Source organism: Amblyomma mixtum, chromosome 2 (assembly GCF_055824585.1).
Source record: "Amblyomma mixtum isolate Tamu chromosome 2, ASM5582458v1, whole genome shotgun sequence".
Taxonomy (NCBI): Eukaryota; Metazoa; Arthropoda; class Arachnida; order Ixodida; family Ixodidae; genus Amblyomma; species Amblyomma mixtum.
The window spans coordinates 85082361-85103130 of record NC_143013.1 but is presented as its reverse complement, the minus strand read 5'-3'; the positions used below and the strand labels follow the sequence as shown (position 1 = coordinate 85103130).

At 48.5% G+C, this 20770-nt stretch overlaps 1 protein-coding gene across 6 annotated transcripts in view; it reads left to right on the top strand.

Moving 5' to 3' along the window:
- LOC149359987 (uncharacterized) overlaps positions 1 to 20770 on the top strand; it is a 270465-nt gene that overhangs the window by 238057 nt on the left and 11638 nt on the right. For 2 of the 6 annotated variants that reach the window (XM_089572102.1, XM_089572105.1), the window contains exons 2-3: positions 14040 to 14308; positions 20439 to 20621. In XM_089572102.1, the coding sequence (XP_089428228.1) occupies positions 14040 to 14308; positions 20439 to 20621 (452 nt within the window). Of the gene's footprint in view, positions 1 to 979; positions 1308 to 1327; positions 1748 to 8572; positions 9066 to 14039; positions 14309 to 18788; positions 18943 to 20438; positions 20622 to 20770 lie in introns of those variants that run through there. The other 4 variants (XM_089572101.1, XM_089572104.1, XM_089572103.1 and 1 more) reach the window with 4 other exon arrangements.

Sequence of the window (20770 nt, the reverse complement as noted above, 5' to 3'; positions counted from 1 at the left end):
ATGAGCCCCTTCTGGCACCTCTTCGCCTGCGTTGTTAGGTTAGAGCACCTTCTCTCTCTCTTCTCCGCGAAGTTTGTTTACTCCCAGTTCGCTTACGTCGATACTTCGTGACTGCTAAAACAAGCGGACGGCTCCATTTTTCTTGCCGCTTCCGCGCTTCCCGCATGCGCCTCTGTTCTCGCGCGCCCATCTTCGCATCCTTCATCTTTGTTTTCATTCCTGAATTCTGTTTTGTCGCCCCTCATCAAAGGCGCGAGACCGCCGCGACCACCCCTGACCTCGCCTCCAGGGAGGAGCGGCTGTGAGACCTGGAAAAAAAAAAAAAAAGGAAACGTTCCCTTTTTTCGGGGCCTCCGCGTAGTCGCCCTTCCCGCTCCTCCTCGTTCATTGTTCGTCCGGGCAGAGCTCCGTTGCCGGCCTCGCTTCAACGCGTCGCGCACGTAATCCGCTACGCCCCCTTGGCTCTTCCTCGGTGCAACAACTCTCCCAAGAAGGCGGTCACCCACACCACGCTCCAGGGGTCTCTCCTCCTTGTTGTTCGTTTTTTTTTTTTTGTTATTGCCGCGAAAAGCGTCTCGCACTGCGGCCCTACTCGGTCATGCAACGGAACCGCGTTGGTCGCGGATCCCCCTCTCCTTCGGAAGTGGCACGAGCGCACAGCAGTGTACACACTACGCAGCGGTCCTCTCCCCAGCGCGCGAGCCAGCTGCAGCAGCCATGGGCGCGGCCGCGCCCTGCTCCGACGGCAGGTGCGGTCTTCGCCTTCGTTTTTTTTCTTTTTTTCAGACCGCTGCGTGTGTGTAGGCGCTGCTTGCGCAGTGCAGCAACGTTTTGCGCTGCGCCTCTTGATGACGACGCTACAAGCATAGGCGCTTTGCGCGGCGACCAGCGCGCGCTCAGCAGCAGCCGACGGCAGTCGCTATCAAGCAGACGAAGGCGACACCGTCGTCTGCTCGGCGTTCGTTCGTCTGCTTCTGCTGCTGCTAGCGCTGCGCGGACGTCGCCGGTGTGGTGTTTTGTCGGTCGGCTGCGAACAATCGTCTGTCTTTTCTTGTGTGATTTCTTTCTTCACTGTATGCCTTTCCCTGCCGACCCTTCTCTCCCTCTGCCGTCCCTGAAGAGCATACAATTGTTGTCCCCGGGAATCTCACAGCTGCCGCGAACTTTCGTAATACTTTTTTTTTGTTTGTTTTTAATTTTCCTGCCCCCTGTCTTGTCGCCCGTTGTTCGCTCGACGCCTCTTGGGGAGGGCTGGCGGTCGGTCGGTCGGTCGGTCGGTCGTTCGCCGCCGTCGCCTCTCCAACTGCGTGAGTGCTGCTTGTGCTTGTTTTTTCTTCTTTTTTTCGTTCTTCCCTCATCTCCTGTTGCTCGATCTGCTTTTTAACGGCGGTGCTTTTTTCTTCGCTGCCGCCGCTGGTGCTGCCATCGCCGACGACGAGAAAGAATCAGCCGAGTGGCTTCGTCGTTGTAGCGGTGCCAAGTGGGTTCTTCTGTCGCGCGTTCGCGTGTTGTGTGCGTGGCGCGAGCGCGTGTGTGCCTGCTGCGGCGGGGCTTCTTCCGTTTCGGCGACGACGTCGCGTCTGATCGGACCGTGGCTCGCGAGGACTTCGACCGCGGAGACGTGCACCTGTGTGGTTTTGCATCGCAGAAGCCAGCGCTGGACGGGTGGCCGGTTTCGTTGACCGTTGGGATTTTCGTCGTTTTGCGCTTGGATAGTTGAAGCTTCTCATCGAAACTTTATTGTGAGGTGGGTACGGTTACTATCACCCTGTTGTGTACAAAAGCTGGAAGTTTAGCATATCTCTTGTTCTGGTCGCTCATATGTGTTGAGGAAAGCCAATGCGTTTCTTTAAGCGAGCGTTAGTGCTTCGCAGGTGTCGTAATTGAGTGTTGCTTTCTTAAATTGGTAAATTGGTTTTTGAGGAAAGGAAATGTCGCAGTATCTGTCTCACATATCTCGGCGGACACCTGAACCGGGCCGTAAGGTAAGGGAGGAAGGTGGAAGCGAAAAAAGAAAGAGGTGCCGTAGTGGAGGTCTCCGAATAGTTTCGACCACCTGGGGTTCTTTAACGTGCACTGACATCGCACAGCACGCGGGGGCCTTTTGCGCTTCGCCTCCATCGAAACGCGGCCGCAGCGGTCGGGTTCGAACCCGGGTACTCCGGCTCGGTATACGACCGCCTTAACTACTGAGCCACCGCGGCAGGTGTTGTGTTCCTAATGTTTCCGAATTAACTGGCTTCGCAAGTGAAGCCTATTAGTTTGAAGGGAAGTCCCTCTAACGTTTTAATTTTTTTTTTTAACTGTTGCGCTCGCAGTGAACGTCCTCAGCCAGTGTGGTCTTACTTTCAATCGTGCAGGAGGTCTAGAATCACTTGCACGCGTGATTATCTCGTTCATGTCTTCCCGGATAACGGAACACGAAGAAGCTGAAAAAGCGCCTGTTCTCTTAATGCCACCTTATTCATTCCTTGACTGCTGGACACTCTTGCCTATTGGTTCGAGCTTTTAGTTTAGATCGAAGTTATCCAAAACGCGATTTCCTGTGAACATTCAGCAAAGCGGAAAGTTGGGCAAGTTGGATAACGTTCATGATGTAAAAAATAGCGCACAGGGAACACACGGGACGGAAAGTAAACGACGCAGACAAGCGCTTGTCTGCGTCGTTTACTTTCCGTCCCGTGTGTTCCCTGTGCGCTATTTTTTACATCATTTCCTGTGAACGGTGTCAGGGTGTCGCGTTTCGACTTTTCTTGCCTGTAAAAAAAAAAAAAAAGGTAAAAACAATAAACTGTCGCCTTTGCCCGTGCGTCTCGTCGGCCTGATCATTGTTCTCGGCGTGTGACATATTTCCCGTCTCCCTCGTCTCGGGTTGCGTTGACGTGGCCTAGCTGTCACCGCGCCTGCCATCTATGTGTGCTATATGCTTGCTGCACTATTTACCGCGTCCAGAGGCCCCTGTTATCGCGGCGATCAGCGGCGCTTGTTGTCCGTGATTCATGGTGCGTTTCGGCGTGACCGCGTGGCATGGTTTCTGCGTGTATCAGGCATGTCTCTAACGTTACAACGCTCTGTATGATGTAGTACAACACACTTACATAACACACGCATCTTTATATAGCAGCTGCTTTATATCACTTGCCCTTTGGTCCTCGTTGTATATTTGTAACCCGGGATAAGCATTTAGATGGGCACTTGTTGATATGTAGGCGTTTGATTGGCAGGTTGCACTGCCACATCTGTCTTTGGCGTAAAATTACTATACGTATTCTTCTATGCCTCAAAGGCAAACTTTGGAGGCTAAAAGTAACGTGGTATGGAGGGGCTACTGGCAAGTTTCTACCATCTGGGACTCTTCCCGCGGAAAACGTCTCTAAACGCGCTTGCGTTTTTGAAATGTCTCCCGGTAGTAGTCGACCGTGCCACTTGCTTTGAAAGTAATGGTTAGGCGCTGGTAAAAGTAGCTCGTTTGCATGCTGGAGGTGAAGTGAAAAGAGCAAAGACTTGGGCCTGTTCGTATTTCGTCTTAGAACCGAAATACTATTGCTAAATTGCACAACGGGTCAAGGAAGAGGAAAGAAGCAGTACGGCTACTTGACGCAGCTCTACAAGAGCCGTTTGTTTCTGACATCAAGAGAGAACTCATATGCACAAACTCGACTTCGTATCATGAAGAGAAGAGGCTAATCAAACGCAAGCAGCGGCTAAAGAGATAACCCGTGACTGAACACGTGGAAAGGTGCGGAAAAAAAACGATCATTACGCTTGCCGATAATCCTTCGAAAACTCAATTTTCTTCCCTAATATCAATCTGTTCTTGATGGTATATATGCGAAGTCGAGCTTGTGAGTATTAAGTCCCTGTTCAGTGTCAAAAATAAACAGTTGTTAGTAGCGTGGGCGCGGTAAACGCCACCGTACTCTCTTAACAGGAAGGAGTAAAAAGGAAGTAAGCTGTACTCAGCTCACTCCCTTTCATAAAAGGGTGTTCGCTAGAGGCTTACTCCCTTTTTTACTCCCATGTAGGCGTAATCATGTTTCGAGTGAGCTGATGAGAATGCCGCTCAGAATGAAGGCCAGCGGCAGGAAAAAAACGTATCGATCTGAGGCAGTGCGAGCTATGCAGGGCAGCTTACGCAAGCACTTCGGTTTCCTGGTGGTTTGACGAACGGGGTCGTTCGCCCTGACACTCCCACAGCTGGTGGTGGTGCGCCGGTCTGAAAGCAGCTCCCTCACTTCTGTTAGCTTTATCTCTCTCTCTGAGCACGCTCATGGTTGGCTCAGTTCTTTATTCTGGTGATACTAATTAGGTACGGAAGGGTTTTCATTTTTTTTACCGACTGCGTACCGCCCCAATTAATCGAACCAAAATGAACCCTCTCACCCCATTCTAGACGGTCCAGTTCCACGCCGACAGGTCACGTGACCGCAGACGCATTGGGATAGAAGCTGATCACGTGATCCTGCGGTTTGTGCATACTGTTATATACTGCTGGCACAAAGACAACGCTGCAAACTGCGCAAAGCCCGCATGATTTGTACATGTTTTATTGCAGAGAAAGAGGTAACCATTACTGCTTCTTATCAAAGATGACGCAGTGGTCTGCTCTCTTGTTGTCCGCCTTCCCACCGATGAAGGGGGGGGGAGGGGGTGGAGCAAACAAATTAGGTGGCGAATATGGGGAAAACAGCAGCAAAGTCTGTAAGTTATGTAAGTATTCGACGAATGTCGCTGAATTTTTGGGCTTACACGCTGACGATTGTCAACTGGCGAGTTGCGAGGTTGGGAGGGGCCTATATGGGACCTCAGAGTGCGTTACGCGACGGGCTATGGCGGTCAACTGTTGTTTGCTCCTTCAGGCTCCAGCTGAACAGAGCAGTACGTCTCCCAACCGTCTCAGTTAGGTGCTGTGTTTTGGTGTGTGCTTGACAGGTGGAAGCATTCTTAGATAATGTGGTACGAATCGCCTAGTTCTCCACACAGATTGCACAATGGGAAGATGGTGGGGTTGATTATAATCTATCGCGTGAGGTATGGGTATGTGTTTGGATTTGCCTGCGGGTAACCCCTTGCGTCCGGTGACGTGTCTGACAATGGAGTGCATATTGCAACCGCGCAAAACGACGCAGGACGAAGAGAGGAAAGCACAGGACAAAACGCGGAACTTCAACTAAAGTTTACTACAAGAAAACCACACTTTTACAGGAACCGTAATCACACCTGATAAACAGCCTAAACCATCGAATAACACAGGCACGTGGGCGCGCGTGGCACAAGTTAGCATCTAGATAGTTTAACTCTTTCTTAGGTAAAGATACCGAAGTGGAGCTGATGCAACGGTCATGTTCTTTTTTTAGGCAGTAGGCTTCGAAGATTTCCCTGCTAATATGGGTCGTCAATTTTTTAAGACAATTGTGTCGCGGAACCTGGGTGTGCAGTTACTACAATGGCGACAATGTTTTGCCAATTCCCCGCCCCCCGCCAATGATTCAACAGCGGCGCGATGCTCCTGAAGTCTGACATTCATGCATCGTCCAGTTTGCCCTATGTAGCAATTACCACATGTGAGGGGTATTTTGTACACCACCCCGTTTTGCCTGATGTGGATGGGGGTGTTATGGTCTGCTTGCTCTGTATAAATTCTGAGTTGCTCTGTAGGTATTGGGTGCTTCACCTTTTCCAGTTCTCCAGCCGGCCCTCGAGCGTTTATGTATGCCTGAGCGCAAACTTGCCTCCGTCAACTTTCTTTTTTTTTTTTTTAAGCTGTGCTAAAGTCCAACTCTCAAACTAGATGTTCGAGCGTATCTTTGCTTGCCGCAGATTTTTCTTTTGAAATGTGATGATTGTCAGGCCACTGCCAAGTGAAGACATTATTTTACATCTACAAGTATACGAGCTTCGCCTTTGCGGTGTAATCCTTTGTTCGTTTCCTTTCTTTTATTTCGTGCAGTTGTGCTCTTTTTGTTTTAGTTCACGATCAGCTGGGTGCATGACAAGTAGCGAGACACTGCGGAAAAGCTTACGTCAGTCGAAGCAAGCTCCTTCCCCATTGAAAAAAAAACTACATATGTACAGGACACATGCATATGGTATACATGATCCTGTACGCCTGCATATGGGTCTCATGAAAGTAAATATAGGATTGATAGTTTCTTTTTTTTGTTTTTGATGGGACTACCACTTGCTTTCCGCACCGTTTTAAACTTATCAATTTTGCGATAAGTTCCGAAGCTGCAAATTGTCACCTTAACGAGCGTGCCGAAAGAGATCAGCATTTGTTCATAAAAGTAACAGAGAGGTTGTTGTCAGCAAAGGAACCCGGCCAACTACTCCAGCGTACTTAGCGGGGTACCACCCCAAAGCCACTCTAGACCATATCCTTTTCCTCTGCCCGGCGGATCCTCCCCCGCGGGGCCTGGAGCACCTTACCACTTGGGAGGCTTGGGAGACCCTACTGCGCTCCGAGGACCCGGCCAAGCAAGCCATCGCCACCGGCCGGGCTGCCAGAGTCATGAGCCTTCGGAACGTGAACGTTTGAGTGCAGTGGGACCGTGCGGGGCCCAAGGAACGACGTGTCCAAAACTCCCTTGTTCAAATAAAGTTTTCATCATCATCATTTCGAGTTTATCGATTCACGATCACCGAGCTGAATGACGAGAGGAGATGAAGATGAAATGAAGCATATATATACATTTACACTCTGTAAAGCAAAAGCCCAGTTCTCAAGTGGTTGACCTGGTTGTGAAAGGAATTTGTCTTTCTATTATTATTATTTTTTTCTGCCACCTCCCGCATTTTATGAGCAGCCGTTGAGATATGCGCCTTTAACAAATGTCGCGTCGGACCGTTCGTGTGCCCTTGACGAGACGAACCATATCTGGAAACGCTTCTTCCGTTACAGGTGGGTGATAAACGCCCTCACCGACGCTGACCTCTGTCGAGTCCTTCCGCTTTCTTCGTGTTTATCAGCGAGAAACTTGACTTGAAGCGAAGAGCTGACAAAATCTGGTCTCTTGCGGTCGACGAAAGGTTTCGTATCCAATCGAGTGCCGACCCTCACACGTGTGCGTAATCAGAGACTAGGTGTTGACGCTAAAGGGCGCGCACAGAAAAAAAAAAAAAAACATAGTAGGGCGCCCGAGAGCTTTAACAAGGCCATTGCAATCCTCCACCGTACGGAAGATGTATTTATTGTTCGTCGTGCATAAAAGGGGACACCATGTTAATTTCCACCACCCGGGGTCCCTGACGTCGCAGAGCTCCTCTGTGCTATGCAATGCTACTGGTTGTAAAGAATCCCCAGGTAACCGAAACTAACCCGGAGCCCTTCACTACAAAATGGGACAACGGCAGTTTACCATTTGGAGCCCATTTCGTCCGGGCGACTTCCAGGTTGAGGTGTAATTCAGATACCATCGGACTATAAAAGAAACAGACCCCACGTCTACAGACTACCACACATTAACTGTTTCATTTGGCCGACAGCGGATGGCGAAAGAAAAAGAAAGAAAAAAAAAGATGTTGAAATTACTTCTTATCTGACCGAGGAAGCTTTTTCACCGAAGGGCAATAACTCCCCGGGGCTATACACTGCATGGAAGGAACCTCTAAATGCATAGAGGAGATGAAAGGCCAGGGCACAGTGACCCGAGTGCATAGTCCGCGGAAACGAGCCGCAGATTGACTGCAAACAGCCCCGCGGGGCAGATGATCCGGTCGTCGTCCGCCGAGCGCCAGCCTACCACTCTCCCCCCTCCCCTTGCGGGCTACTTGCATGGCCTGCTCGAAATCACTTTAGCGGGCCCCGTGCGCGAACCCCTAGCGCGCACGCCTACGCTCAGGCGTGGCACCCACACTCAGTAAATCGGTGCAGCGTTGCTGTAGCTGGCTTCCGCTTTCCGGGGGCCGAATCCGCCGAGCTGCTCGTATGTATAGAGAACGATTCTTTTCGCTGTCCGTTCTTCCGCTTCATCGGTGTTGCTCTGCCCTGCCTTTCATACCGAAGTTGGCGGCTCTCACTGCTTGTTTAGTTGTCAGTCGTGACGTCACAAAGAGCAGCTACTGATGGTAGAAGGAGACGAGAATCAATACGGAAAATAATCGTTTCTGAATACGTCTCCTGGTTAACTGACTGCTTCCGTGCAATGCATGATCGCAGAAGCCTGGGCGCCTGCCAGTCAGTGAGAAGGATGAGAGAGAGAGGACGTTCGGAAATAGGGATAGGCGCGATAAGTGCCTCACTCTGGGTGGATACTTAAACCGCGCCATGAGGGAAATGTTACAAGAGAGAAACTATGGGAGTTGGTAAGTTCAGGTACGAAGTGATGTCATCACAGCGTGTGGTTACATTGCGTGCAACTTGGAGCATTCGCAGCTTCTCCAACGCTGCACTGTTCTAGCTATGGGCGCAGCGTATAGTGCACATCTGGTGCGCTGTGCCCCCCACCACCACCGGCCGTCCGGTGTATGCGGCGGCGGGTCTTCTGCAAGCGTCGATATATCGATGTTTGAGCTCCCCCCTCGCTCCACCTGTCCACCCCCTCTCTCTCTCTCTTTCTCCCTCTCTGCCCCGTCGTCTTTGTGGGGCCCGTCGTCCCACGTACCGACGCGCATCTGCTATTCTAGCCACACTACTTCTGCTGCTGCTGCTTCACTGCCGGCATTCGTGCTGGCCACCGTGGGCTCGTGTGCTTTGTCGTTTGTGGGCTTCTGTTCTCTCTCCTCACTGCTATGGCCTCTCGGCGGCCGCGTTGTTATTGGAAACGGGAGTGGGGGGGCCGGCGACGCGCTTTGGGTCCGCCGTGCCCGCAGTTTCCCGTGGGCTTTTAGTGGAGCAGACGCCGGCGTGGGCTGACCGGCGTGTCGTGGTCTCGTCATCGCGCGCCGCTCGTTCTCTGCGCGAGTTTCGTTGCTGGCCTTGTGATCGCGACATCGCTGCGTTGGAATAAGGTGCTCCGTGTGTGTGTGATGCGTTGCGAGTTTGTGTACGAGTGTGTTTGTGAGTGTGTGATGTTGTGAAGTCGTTCAGATTCCCCTGCCCGCCGATGGAGTATACAGCTATATGTGTAAGTCTTTTGAGCGTTGGTCACGTGTAGTGGGAAGTTCGGGTATGCCCGTCTTAAAACATTGACGCGTTGTCGACGCTTTCCCTCACGCCATTTCGTACAGGGAGCGAAACGCTTGTCTAGAACACGTTTGATCGTTTTTCGGACTGAACGCGTGTTATCTAGCGATAACATTTGGTTAAAAATGGTCTGGATGCAAGCATGTGCAGTTAAACTCGCAGTATTTCATCGTCATTTTTTCCCTTCCTGGTCGCAGCGGCTTTTGGAGCTGCGGAACACACAGTTCGGTAGGGCTGGGTGTGTCTTTCCCTCTCTATGTGCTCAGTTAAGGCGATGGCATTTGTGCTCTCGCTTTTTTTTTTTTACACGTTTCCATGAAAACAACGGCCAACGGCTCGCCGTGGTCGCGACAGCGCTGGGTCCGACTGCGCTGTTAAGCGTCAACGCTTAAAACATTCGGAGAAGCGTGGCCCAGCAGATCTCAGACGCAAAGCTCTGCCACGGCTGCAAGAAACAGACGCGCTCAAACACGCTTCGAGCTGCGATCGTTTTCCGAAGCGTCCGTTTGGGTCAAGGTCATAAGGGCCATGCTTGCATCGACGACTCACACTTGCACGGTGCTGACGCTGCGTCGACGGCGTGTGCCGATGTTAATCACCCATTTTAAGACTGGGCCGAGGAAAAAAAAAGAAGCAAAACAGCGGCGGTAATTGGAAACTTGACGGAGGGATTCGCATTTTGTTCCGACGTGAGCGCGACGTCGACGAAAGTGATACAGCGCCGCGCGCGGGCGCTCGTGTGTGGAGTTTACCGACAGCTTCGCGCTCATTAGCTAGACTCTGCTTTTGAAATGTGCTTGCGTCGTCGACGGGGTCGGAAGAGGAAAGAGAGATGAATGGGACGCACATGTCTGCATTCTTATTTGTCTATATTTTTGTTTCTCCCCGTCCCCTTTTCTCTGTGGGTCGTTGCTGCGCTCCTGTCTTACTCGCTGACAAGCGGTTGCGTTGCGTTTCGTGCCGCGCGGTTCCAGACGAACTTCGCTTTTTTTATTGCTTTCCCCGAAGACAGTCGACGCATTCGCGCGACCAGCGAGGGCGGTTTCCTTTCCTGGTCTGTCCTCGACTCCTTGTTAATCGTCTCTCTCTCTCTCTCTCTCTCTCTAGTTTCTCCCTTTCGTTCTTGTTTTTGTTTTGCTTTTCGTCTTTTTATAGCTCCCTCGCTACTTCGGGTCGTCTCTGTGATCGACGCGACCTTTATTAGCTGGGTCAAGTGTGCCGCTCTTGCGGAGTGCAAACAACGGAAGCTTTTTCTCTTGCAGATTTTTTTTTTTTTCAAGCGCAGCTTTCGGGGCGAAGAGAGATTAAAACAGAGGCCCCAAAATAAAAGAAAACGTGACACGAAATGCACTTGCCACGGGCCGTCTTTGAGAACACGAGGCAGACGTGTCGGGGCGCATTGACAGTAAAGTTTCGCTTTTCCATTTGTTTTGGAAGTAAGCTGTGACGTGAGCAATCGTGTGAAAGCCTAAAACTGGGCAAATCAGAACCGAATGGCTCGGTCGGCACTTCGAACTTTGACAGTTAGTTCTCCAAACAGACGTTAAAAGCAATTACTACCCCTATAGAAGAACGAAATACCATTTATGTGCCGTCCATTTCCTTTGAGGGCCCGTCGCCTTTAAGCCAGGTAAAGTGTGTTACTGTTGGCGAAATCGTCTTTTAACCACCAGAAAACCAGTTTTTGATTGACTGGGAACGCTGCCAATCTGCATTTCGTTTACGTCGCTTTTTTTTTTTTGTGTGTGTGTGTGGGCCGATTTCGAATAGGATCGTTCAATGGATTGCTGGTCGACATCTTGGGTTTACCTAATATTTTTATGTCATTGCCCAGTGTGTAGGAACAAAAGAGCAGATATTATTTTTTCCGTAAAACTATTTCAAAGCACAAAAAAATTATGACGAATATGTGGATTTTCGTGTTCTGCGTACACTGCTGTTTTCGCCCAATTTTGTTGTGAGCCGCGGTGGCTCAGTGGTTATGGCACTCGGCTATACTCACCCGAAAGACGCGGGTTCGATCCACTCGCGCGCGCCGCGGTCGCATTTCGCTGGAGGTGAAATTCTAGAGGTCCGTGTACTGTGCGATGTCAGTGCACGTTAAAAGAACCCTGTGGTTGAAATTATCCGCGGCCCTTCATTGCGGCCTCCCTCATAGCACGAGACGCTTTGGGACGTTAAACCCCGTAAAACCAAACTAATTTGGTTGTGAATAACTGGAGATATAATAAGAGAAGATGTCTGAAAATTTATACAGCAAGTCTATGACTGCTGTGGAGTGCTCAAAGTTATTTTCGGCTATTTCTAAACTTCATTCTTTTCTCTTGAATACCAGCAACTTGGCCCAGGGAAAGTTTCTTTGGTGACTTCGGAGGTTTCTATCTAAAAATATAACTAGCCGCAAACGTTTAACACTACGCAAGTCACCCACGTATCTTCCACATATACGAAAATATTATTGCACAAACTTCAAGAAAGCACAGCACGAGAAATTTGGATGATGATTCATTTTTTTTTGTATTTTCTATATTCTGCCTATATATTGTGCGCCATATGAATATTTATAAGCACTAAAACATGCCTTATAGTTAGATACAACACTTCTAAAGGTGTTATTTTTGCGCTTGTTGATGCTTTTCCATCTTTAGTTATTAATAACTTAAAATATCTTGCAAGGACACACCTGAAAAGTTTCAGAGGACGTTTATACCTATAGTATAGCATGCCCCCAGTTATTGTTGTCAGTCTTGAAAGCTTTACTATTTTGTCTACAATTCTGCGAAATTTCCGCGCAGGAAGGTTTTTCTTAACATCAGAAGTCCATCACAGAGTATAGAAATAATCTGTAAACTGTAGTTAGTTTACCAGTGTTTTATGTAAGCTTATCTACTAAACGATGTAAAATGCATTGATTTATCCATTGATAAGGAAATATTTTTACTTGAAATCCAGCAAGTACAGAACAAACATTTTGCAAGGCGATACAATATGTTATTAACTGTCCAGGTGTTCTGATCAATCGAGCATCAGTAAGCTTTAAGAACACGTTGATCGTTGCATTATTGTTGTCTTATAGGCACAGCACGGCGCTTCAGTTGTATGCTAGCGGTAGGAGCGGCCGCGAGCGCAATACATGGTCAGAAATCTGGCGTAAGGGGCCTGTCGCCTCGAGCATCACACTACGTGTAGTCTGTAAAGGAGTAAAAAGGGGAGTAAGCTATAAAGGAGTAAAAAGGGGAGTAAGCTATAAAGGAGTAAAAAGGGGAGTAAGTTATAGAGGAGTAAAAAGGGGAGTAAGCTATAAAGGAGTAAAAAGGGGAGTAAGCTATAAAGGAGTAAAAAGGGGAGTAAGCTATAAAGGAGTAAAAAGGGGAGTGAGCTATAAAGGAGTAAAAAGGGGAGTAAGCTATAAAGGAGTAAAAAGGGGAGCACTCCCTTTAAAGAAGGCGCTAGAGTACAGATTACTCCCTTTTTACTCCCATATAGGCGTATTCTAGTTTGGAATGTAGGGAGCTTTGCATTATTCATACAAGGTGTTAAAACCTTCTAGCTTGTCCACGAATGTGCGTTGTCCTGCGTTTTCAGCGTTATAAATGTGATTGTCGGCATGTGTGGTATGGTAACGGAAGCCTCGGTTTTATATGATTTAGGTTATCCCGCTAATTATCTCTTAGCAGTATGCGAGAGAACATTTCCTCATTCGTATATGTCGGTAAATTTTATATTAGATAAGCTTATGTACAATGCAGCGTAAACGTTCGCGTTATAGCTTATTTCTTCCAGAAAAAAAAAGACCCCCAGTTTACCAAAAAAAAAAACTTTCCGTGCGGCAAGTTTTTAAAAAAATATAATTTTGAAATCGTCAAAAATAATTGGGCGCACTCTAGAGCAATCATAGATCTGCAGCATAAATTTTTAGGCATCTCGTCATAATCTATTTTCAATTATTCGCGGCCTAAATTAGCGACAACTGAAGTGCATGTAAGCAGAGAGAACATATATAATGGCCGTGATCAAGAAGTTTTCGTAGTTCGAAATATTTTTTCCGGAGAAAAATAATTGCAGGTTGCATCTTTCCATTTATCGGGCAGTGATCTAGTTAAGTATTACCAAATACAAGATGTCAACCAGCCATCCATCGCATGATCTTATCCGAAATTGCGCTGTGGCAAAAGACCTTACGGTACAAATCGAGCTTTTCCTCATTTGATATTTCGTGCTGACATCGCATCGTCTATCCCAGGTTTGCGAGAATGGCCAGTGAAGAAATGTGTAACAGGCTGTGTTTTTGGCGCGGAATATCGGTCGGCAAACTTTTTGCAGTTGGTGCGATTTGCAGATTGCCCGGTGTTCATGTATCGGTAAGCCCTTACGCGTTGGTGTTCCTTGCTCTGTTGAAAGGGGAAGGCTGGAATATTTGCGAACAACGCCTACGACTGACAGAGGCTGTATTTTTGACAGCGATAGCTGTTAATGCTTCCGAGATGGCGTCCGTTGTTTTGCGCCCGCAGCGCGTGTGGAGAGGATCTAGCTTCGCCACAGCGGGGAACCCCTTGCTGCTTCATGCGCCACACCGTGAGCTCCGTGCGTGCGTGAGCGCCGCCTCCGAAGCACTCACGCACGCACGTACACAAACACGCGAGCTAGTAAGCTGTTTAGTTAGACGTATCCATAGACGCTCTGTTCGGCGCAGACAGCTCTTCGCGCTTGCCTTTCTTCTTTGTTGCGGACATTTTGCGGAGCTCTACGCCGACCTTCGCAACGATTTCGGGAGTTGAGGAACTAACAGCTCTCGCTGTAGAACATACCTACCTCACCTGCCAGAGTTGTTCTATTGCATTACTCCTATGTTTTGACAGTACATGCAATGCGGCGGCTGGTTATATATGACCTTGTCTCTCTCTGCTCGTTCCAGCCGTGGGGGACCTGACCAAGTTCAGCCAGGTGAAAGAGCACTACCGGACGCGCTACGAGCATGCCAGGTGCCTGTTCACGGCCGACTCGAGGCCCCGGCGGGTGTGCGAGCTCTACGAGCGGGCCGCGGCCACGCCCGCCCTGCACGTGATCCGAGACGCCGCAGACAATGGGTCCTCGCCCCGGAGACTGTACCTGTGCATGCCCGTGTGGGGCGACGAGGCCTCGCGCACCCGGAACAACGTAGACCTCGACATCGAGACCCGCAGGGTGGGTATACTCGCATCTGAGGGAATGTAATGAGGGAGAGAGGGAGCGAATGCGGCTGGCGGCCGGTTTTACGCGTCATCTTGTGCAGAGGAGAGAAATCATTTTTAAAGGTCCTTGTTTGCTGATGTTTATGTCAAAGGCCTGAAACAAATCACACGCTCTGCCAGCGTTGTGTAGCCTTGGAGCTGAGCAGCCAGCTCTGGATTGACGCGTGGCATGAGGGCATCGGTTTCCCTCTCTCTTCCACCTTTATGTGGGGCTGCTGACTCCTTATTTTTCGCTGTCTGTGGTTTTAAAAAAAACGTGGAACTGATTCCTGCTGAAATTTTGGGAACGATAGAGAACAAATATTCCGACGCGCCACTGACAAGAAAAATAAAAATGGTTGCTTTGGATTCATACTGCCCTTACATTCTAACATGGGGAGTCTCAAATTCCTTGCCCCCCCCCCCCCCCCCCCTGCCCCCAAGACGTCCCCGACTTTAACCACTGAATTCAGATTTAAAGAATACATAGCTGGCATTGATGTCACAGCGGCCACCATCTTTAGACCCAAAAAGCGTAGCGAAAGCCTGGCTGTTTTCCCAGTCCGTTAATCACCAACTGGTTGCTTTTTAAGACAATGGAGCAGAGGCTAGGCAGGAAAGGGGAGATGATCCTTTGTCCCCGGTGCTGTGGGGTGTGGGCTATTCATTGTTCAGACTTGTGCTCCCAGGGGGTGAATGGTAGTGAATGGGGTAAGTTGGAGAGAAGAGGGGGTGCAGGGTCACTAGTGCTAAAGAGGCCACTGCCCAAGGCACGGGGACTAGGACCGTTTTCTGTCTAGACTCTGCTGCACCCAAAGGTGGCGCCCGTGATGTCACATAAGAATTATCTCTGCGTCACATTTCCATGTTCTAGTAGTCAACTAGATAGCGAGAAGCAAGTACCAACTACTGCAAACAAAGGTCTCAACCTGTCACGTGAAACGAGATGTCCCATTTAAAAAAGCATGTTTCTATTGGGTCACTGTCCGGGCAACCTATGCTATCGAAAAGGGCAATACGCAGTGCTGGCTGTCTGCCTTATCTCGAAGGTTGCAGTTTGCAGATAGTTCAGGATATCGTGAAACTGGTCCCATATCTTTAGTGCACTATGGGATCTTTGTGCACACATGGTCCTTTCTTTTTCTGTTTTTGCTTTCTTTTGTCTTGTTTCCTATCCTGCATAAGTACAGGTGACAGAAATGCATTCCTCTCGCTGTCAGTTTTTTACCTCTCTGCTTTCCTTCTCTCTTTATTACCCTTTTATACACTTACATACACCTACCAACCGACTTGTGCATCTTAGGCAATTTTTTGTTTTGCAGTTAATTAGTAGTTAAGACAATTTTTCTAAATCCTAAATATTGACTTTAGACAACAGATTTGAATATCAAAGATGGAGAGCACCTCCAGAAACTCATATTCCATTTATTTGCGACAAAGAAAGCCTCAACGTGCATCTTTTTCCGAGCTTCAAAGAAAGCCCGCGATGATGATGATGAAAACGTTTATTAAAGCCTTAGTTGAAGGGAAGGCTGATCGGGTCCCTAGTCCGGGACGCCGTTGGTGAAAGCCGCTGCCCGTGCTCTGGCGACGAGGGCTCGTTGTTCCTCGAGGTCCGAGCTGGACAGGGCCGCCTCCCAGCCCTCCCGCGAAATACAAAAAAAATCACGTGACTAGCGCATTCGCGCGCCACGATCGTGCTGCTCTCAACCCTGGCTTGAGTGAACGAAATCAGCTGCTGGTAGGCGCCGCGATGACCTCATTGCTCCGGCAGGCCAGTCTGCAAGCTCGACGGTGCAAGTTGCACAGTCACGCTTGCAGACTGGCTTGTGCGAGCGTCGCAACCACCGTCGAGCTTGCAGACTGGCTCGCGCGGGCACCGCAACCACCGTCGATATATTGCTCCGGCAGGCCGATATGTCGACGGTGGTTGCGGTGCCCGCGCGAGCCAGTCTGCAAGCTCGACGGTACAAGTTGCACAGTCACGCTTGCAGACTGGCTTGTGCGAGCGTCGCAACCACCGTCGAGCTTGCAGACTGGCTCGCGCGGGCACCGCAACCACCGTCGATATATTGCTCCGGCAGGCCGATATGTCGACGGTGGTTGCGGTGCCCGCGCGAGCCAGTCTGCAAGCTCGACGGTGCAAGTTGCACAGTCACGCTTGCAGACTGGCTTGTGCGAGCGTCGCAACCACCGTCGAGCTTGCAGACTGGCTCGCGCGGGCACCGCAACCACCGTCGATATATTGCTCCGGCAGGCCGATATGTCGACGGTGGTTGCGGTGCCCGCGCGAGCCAGTCTGCAAGCTCGACGGTGCAAGTTGCACAGTCACGCTTGCAGACTGGCTTGTGCGAGCGTCGCAACCACCGTCGAGCTTGCAGACTGGCTCGCGCGGGCACCGCAACCACCGTCGACATATCGGCCTGCCGGAGCAATGAGGTCATCGCGGCGCCTACCAGCAGCTGATTTCGTTCGCTCAAGCCAGGGTTGAGAGCAGCACAATCGTGGCGCGCGAATGCGCTAGTCACGTGATTTCTTTTGTATTTCGCGGGCTTTCTTTGAAGCTCGGAAAAAAGATACACGTGAGGCTTTCTTTGTCGCAAATAAATGGAATGGGGGTTTCTGAAGGTGCTCTCCAGCACTGCTATTCACATCTGTTGTCTAAAGTCAATATTTATGCATTTAAAAAATTATCTTAATTGCTAATTAATTGTAAAAAAAAATGCCTAAGATGCGCAAGCCGGTTGGTAGATGTATGTAAGCGGTTACCTTGGCCTACCTCAAATATCTGTTTTTTAACTCTTGGCTAAATTTAGCCTGGACACTCTGTATATGGTATTAAAGTGAAACATACCTACTTCCCCCATTTCCTCCCTCCTTTATTCTTTTTTCCTTTATGCCTTGAACTCCAGAGGTTGGAGGGATGCTCAGAATGGCGACCAATTAGATGCAAGACTCGTCTTCCAAACGGCAGTCTTCAAAACTCCGGGATGGTGCGAGTCATGAGGGCTCAGTACCTATAGTTATCCATTTCCTTTTCATCACACTAAATGAAGCTAAAACTGAGCATCCTTCTTTCCTTTTCTTTATTGCTTTTTACTAATGAAAGTTTCTCTTCCATAGCATCACTATCCATTGAGATAAAGGTTTGGCAGAGGGCTTACTGAGGAGAAACCAGATGGAAAAATTAATACCTCTGTCACACGAGCACGCAAAAACTCTTTTACCTAAGCGGTCCTTTACCGAGTTGAAAGACCTCTAATTAAAAGGAGTTGCGCTGCAGACACACGGCGCGGGCGATCTCCTTTTATCGTTTCCTTCCGAACACGCTATGGAAAGCATGGCGTTAGATTCTGAAACAAAACCAGTTAGAATAAACCAACGTATTTCAATATAGAAATTAGAAACGTATTATAATATGCTTGTTTTAGTGAATTTAGATACATTTTATTCGAAAAGGTTATATTAAAGAAGATTTAATAAGGTAGCTTCAAGAGCCTTCGCAGAAGTAGCAAATTTTACATGTTTGTCTAGCAACCTTCGGCCACTGTTTACATTGGAGTCAACATGGAGGACGAGAATTGACCTGCTCTTGTCGCGTGCCACCTTCATGCGACTGTCATGGGGGACTGCACGGACACGAAGGAAAAAGTCGAAATAGCATGCATTTTGGTTTTCTTTGGTGTGCCGGAGGCTGTTCGTCGGTACCGCTCGCCGTAGCCATGGTCGCAGAAAATGGCGCGAATTTGCATCGTTGGTTAGCGTCACGTGATATTTTCGAACTGCTTACGAGAGTGCCGTGCAAAAAGTGCAAAATTGCGGCTACTTAAGGTTCAGCAAAAGACAAAACCCTTTTTTGTGATGTGTACACTTGAAATAAAAATGCACTTTTGCTTCGTTTCTTTATTGCATGATAATTACTGGTGTCCACTGCGTTGGAGGCTACGCCTTTCCAGCCGTAAAAGAGATCGGTGATCTCCGGTTTCGGAAAAGACCGCTTCTGAAAAGGAGATTAAACTTTGGCGTGTGTCTGCTGATGCAACTCCTTTGTGTGAGATGTCTTTTTCTTCAAATGCCTTTAAAGTGCTCGTGTGACAGGGGTATAAGATAAGAGCACCAGAAAAGATACTCTATTTCCTTTTATTATGCATAGAAGCCAACAGTGAAAAGCAGGTGCCAGCGCCATAAGCCTTGCTCAAACTCGTGCTATATGCCTTCATGCAGGCAGTTAGTTCATGTTGCATCTGAGCTATGGCTGCTTGCTTCTCCATAGGCAAACAGTTTCTTGTCCTTATTCCAACTGGGCTCACTTTTCTAGATATTTTTCGCCTCAGATTCGGATGTTGTTTTCGTTTTATTTTTCTCCCTGGCTTCAGTTGTACTTGAGCACGCCTCATCTTATCATCCATGTGAGGCAACGGAATTTGAGCTCGCCTATCAGTTCCCAGAGAGCTCCACTTGTGCGAGGGACCAACTGAGCTGATAGGGATGCCACTTCGTTAGGCAAGCCAGGTGCAATATGTGTAGGCCTCACTGTGTTTTCTCGCCGGGACATGGGGCATATGCTCAGAGGGATACGTTTTTCATTTGCAAAGCCAGCAAACACTTGTGAGTATTCTGTGCTGTCTGTTCTCTCTGGAGGGCTGTGTCACAACTGCTGTGACAGTTATGTTCAGGCGCATAATGCAGTAACTCACCCCTGTGGTTTTGCTGCTATTGTTTATCGCTTGATTTAAAACTGTCTTTCCTCTGTGAACCAAGAAACATTCTTTAGTGGGATCCAAAGCAGAAATGTCGACCTGTAGTTTCGACTCTCAAGTGTCATGCAAAGGCACCATTTTTTGAATTTTGAATTTTTTTATTATGTTTCTTTATTACTGATGCTTTGAAACTTGAGGAATCAAGCTTCCTATTTGATATAATTTTTGTACATATGTCACAATGACATCATAAATGGCATCACAAACGCTTTATTTATCGTGCTATGTTGTGTGAGAAGCCACGTGATGTCTCGCACAGAGTATGCAAGATACAGTATCAGCTTTTGCAAAGCACTTCTTTCTTGAGCACTTTATCAGTGGACGTGGGATAACTTTGTGCGATATTTTTTTCTCGCCAAACTCTGGCACAAGTTTTCTTTTCAGCATCAAACTTTATTAGTCATTAGGGCTTAAAGTTTTGATGCAATGCTTTTACCCCTCTGTTTTTGATGTTAGCACCCACAAAGTGTGAATCGAAGTTGTTTTTCAGCCAGCATTCTTTGCCTTCACTTTTTGATCAACAGAAGTCACTTCTGTGACAGCAAAAATAAATAAATAAGACCTTTACTTACGGGTGCTTTTAGCGATTGATTTAGTCACTCACTCAGCCGGCGCGGTGGCTCAGCGGTTATGGTGCTCGGCTGCTGACCCGAAAGACGCGGGTTCGATCCCGGCCGTGGCGGCTGAAATTTCTTTGGAGGAGAAATTCTAGAGGCCCGTGTACTGTGCGATGTCAGTGCACGTTAAAGAACCCCAGGTGGTCGAAATTTTCGGAGCCCTTCACTACGGCGTCTCTCATAGCCTCAGTCGCTTTGGGACGTTAAACCCCATAAACCAAAGCAAACCAAACCGATTTAGTCACTCAAATGGTTTAACTTTGATGCTGTATGATATCAGCAGGTTTGGCAGAGAGCACAGTTCTAAATCTTCTTTGCTGTAAATGTCAGTGTGCTTCTTATTTTGAATTTGACATGTTCATAGTTTTCTGTAACAGCTCACTGGCCAGGTGAAGCCATAACTGAGGACTGAGGCATTGTGGCTCAGTGAAGCTACCTTTCACCTCGAGCATTGTGTTTAATTTCTATTGACTGGAAATAATTGCCGTGTTTAGCATAAGAGTTTACCATCTTTCCATGAGCAACAATGTTTTCATTGTTCTTGTTTCCTCATTTTAGGTTAAAAGGATCGTATTATCGCCCGAAAAATGGGCACCAAATGCTTTACTTGCATTCGTGCTGTCAACTGCTGTGAAAATATGATTCTGCAAATGCCATTTGTTCGCTTCCTTTCATTATATCCTTGCAAGTGAGCCGAGAAAGATAGCTGGTGTGCCTTTCTCTGCAGCCTGCAAGCTTGGTTACTGGTCAGGATGTACGTGACAGCGGAGGGGAGGAGCTGTTGATACTGCCGTCGCCTGAGGAGAAGATGCATGCTTTGTCCTTGGAGTACCCGGCCGTTGTGGTTCCCATTGACACTTCGGAGAGCAGCTTCAATCGCTTGTCATCAACGCGGAGGTCTTTCATACACGTGAGCAGCAACACTTGCTTCTTTGCACTGCAGTTAAAGAATGCACAAGCTGTAACTTAGCTTTACCCTTTGTAATATTTCTAGCTTATAGCCATATCTGTAGTCATCATCCCTTTGGCGTATCCTGGATAGCATTCTTGTGATATCCG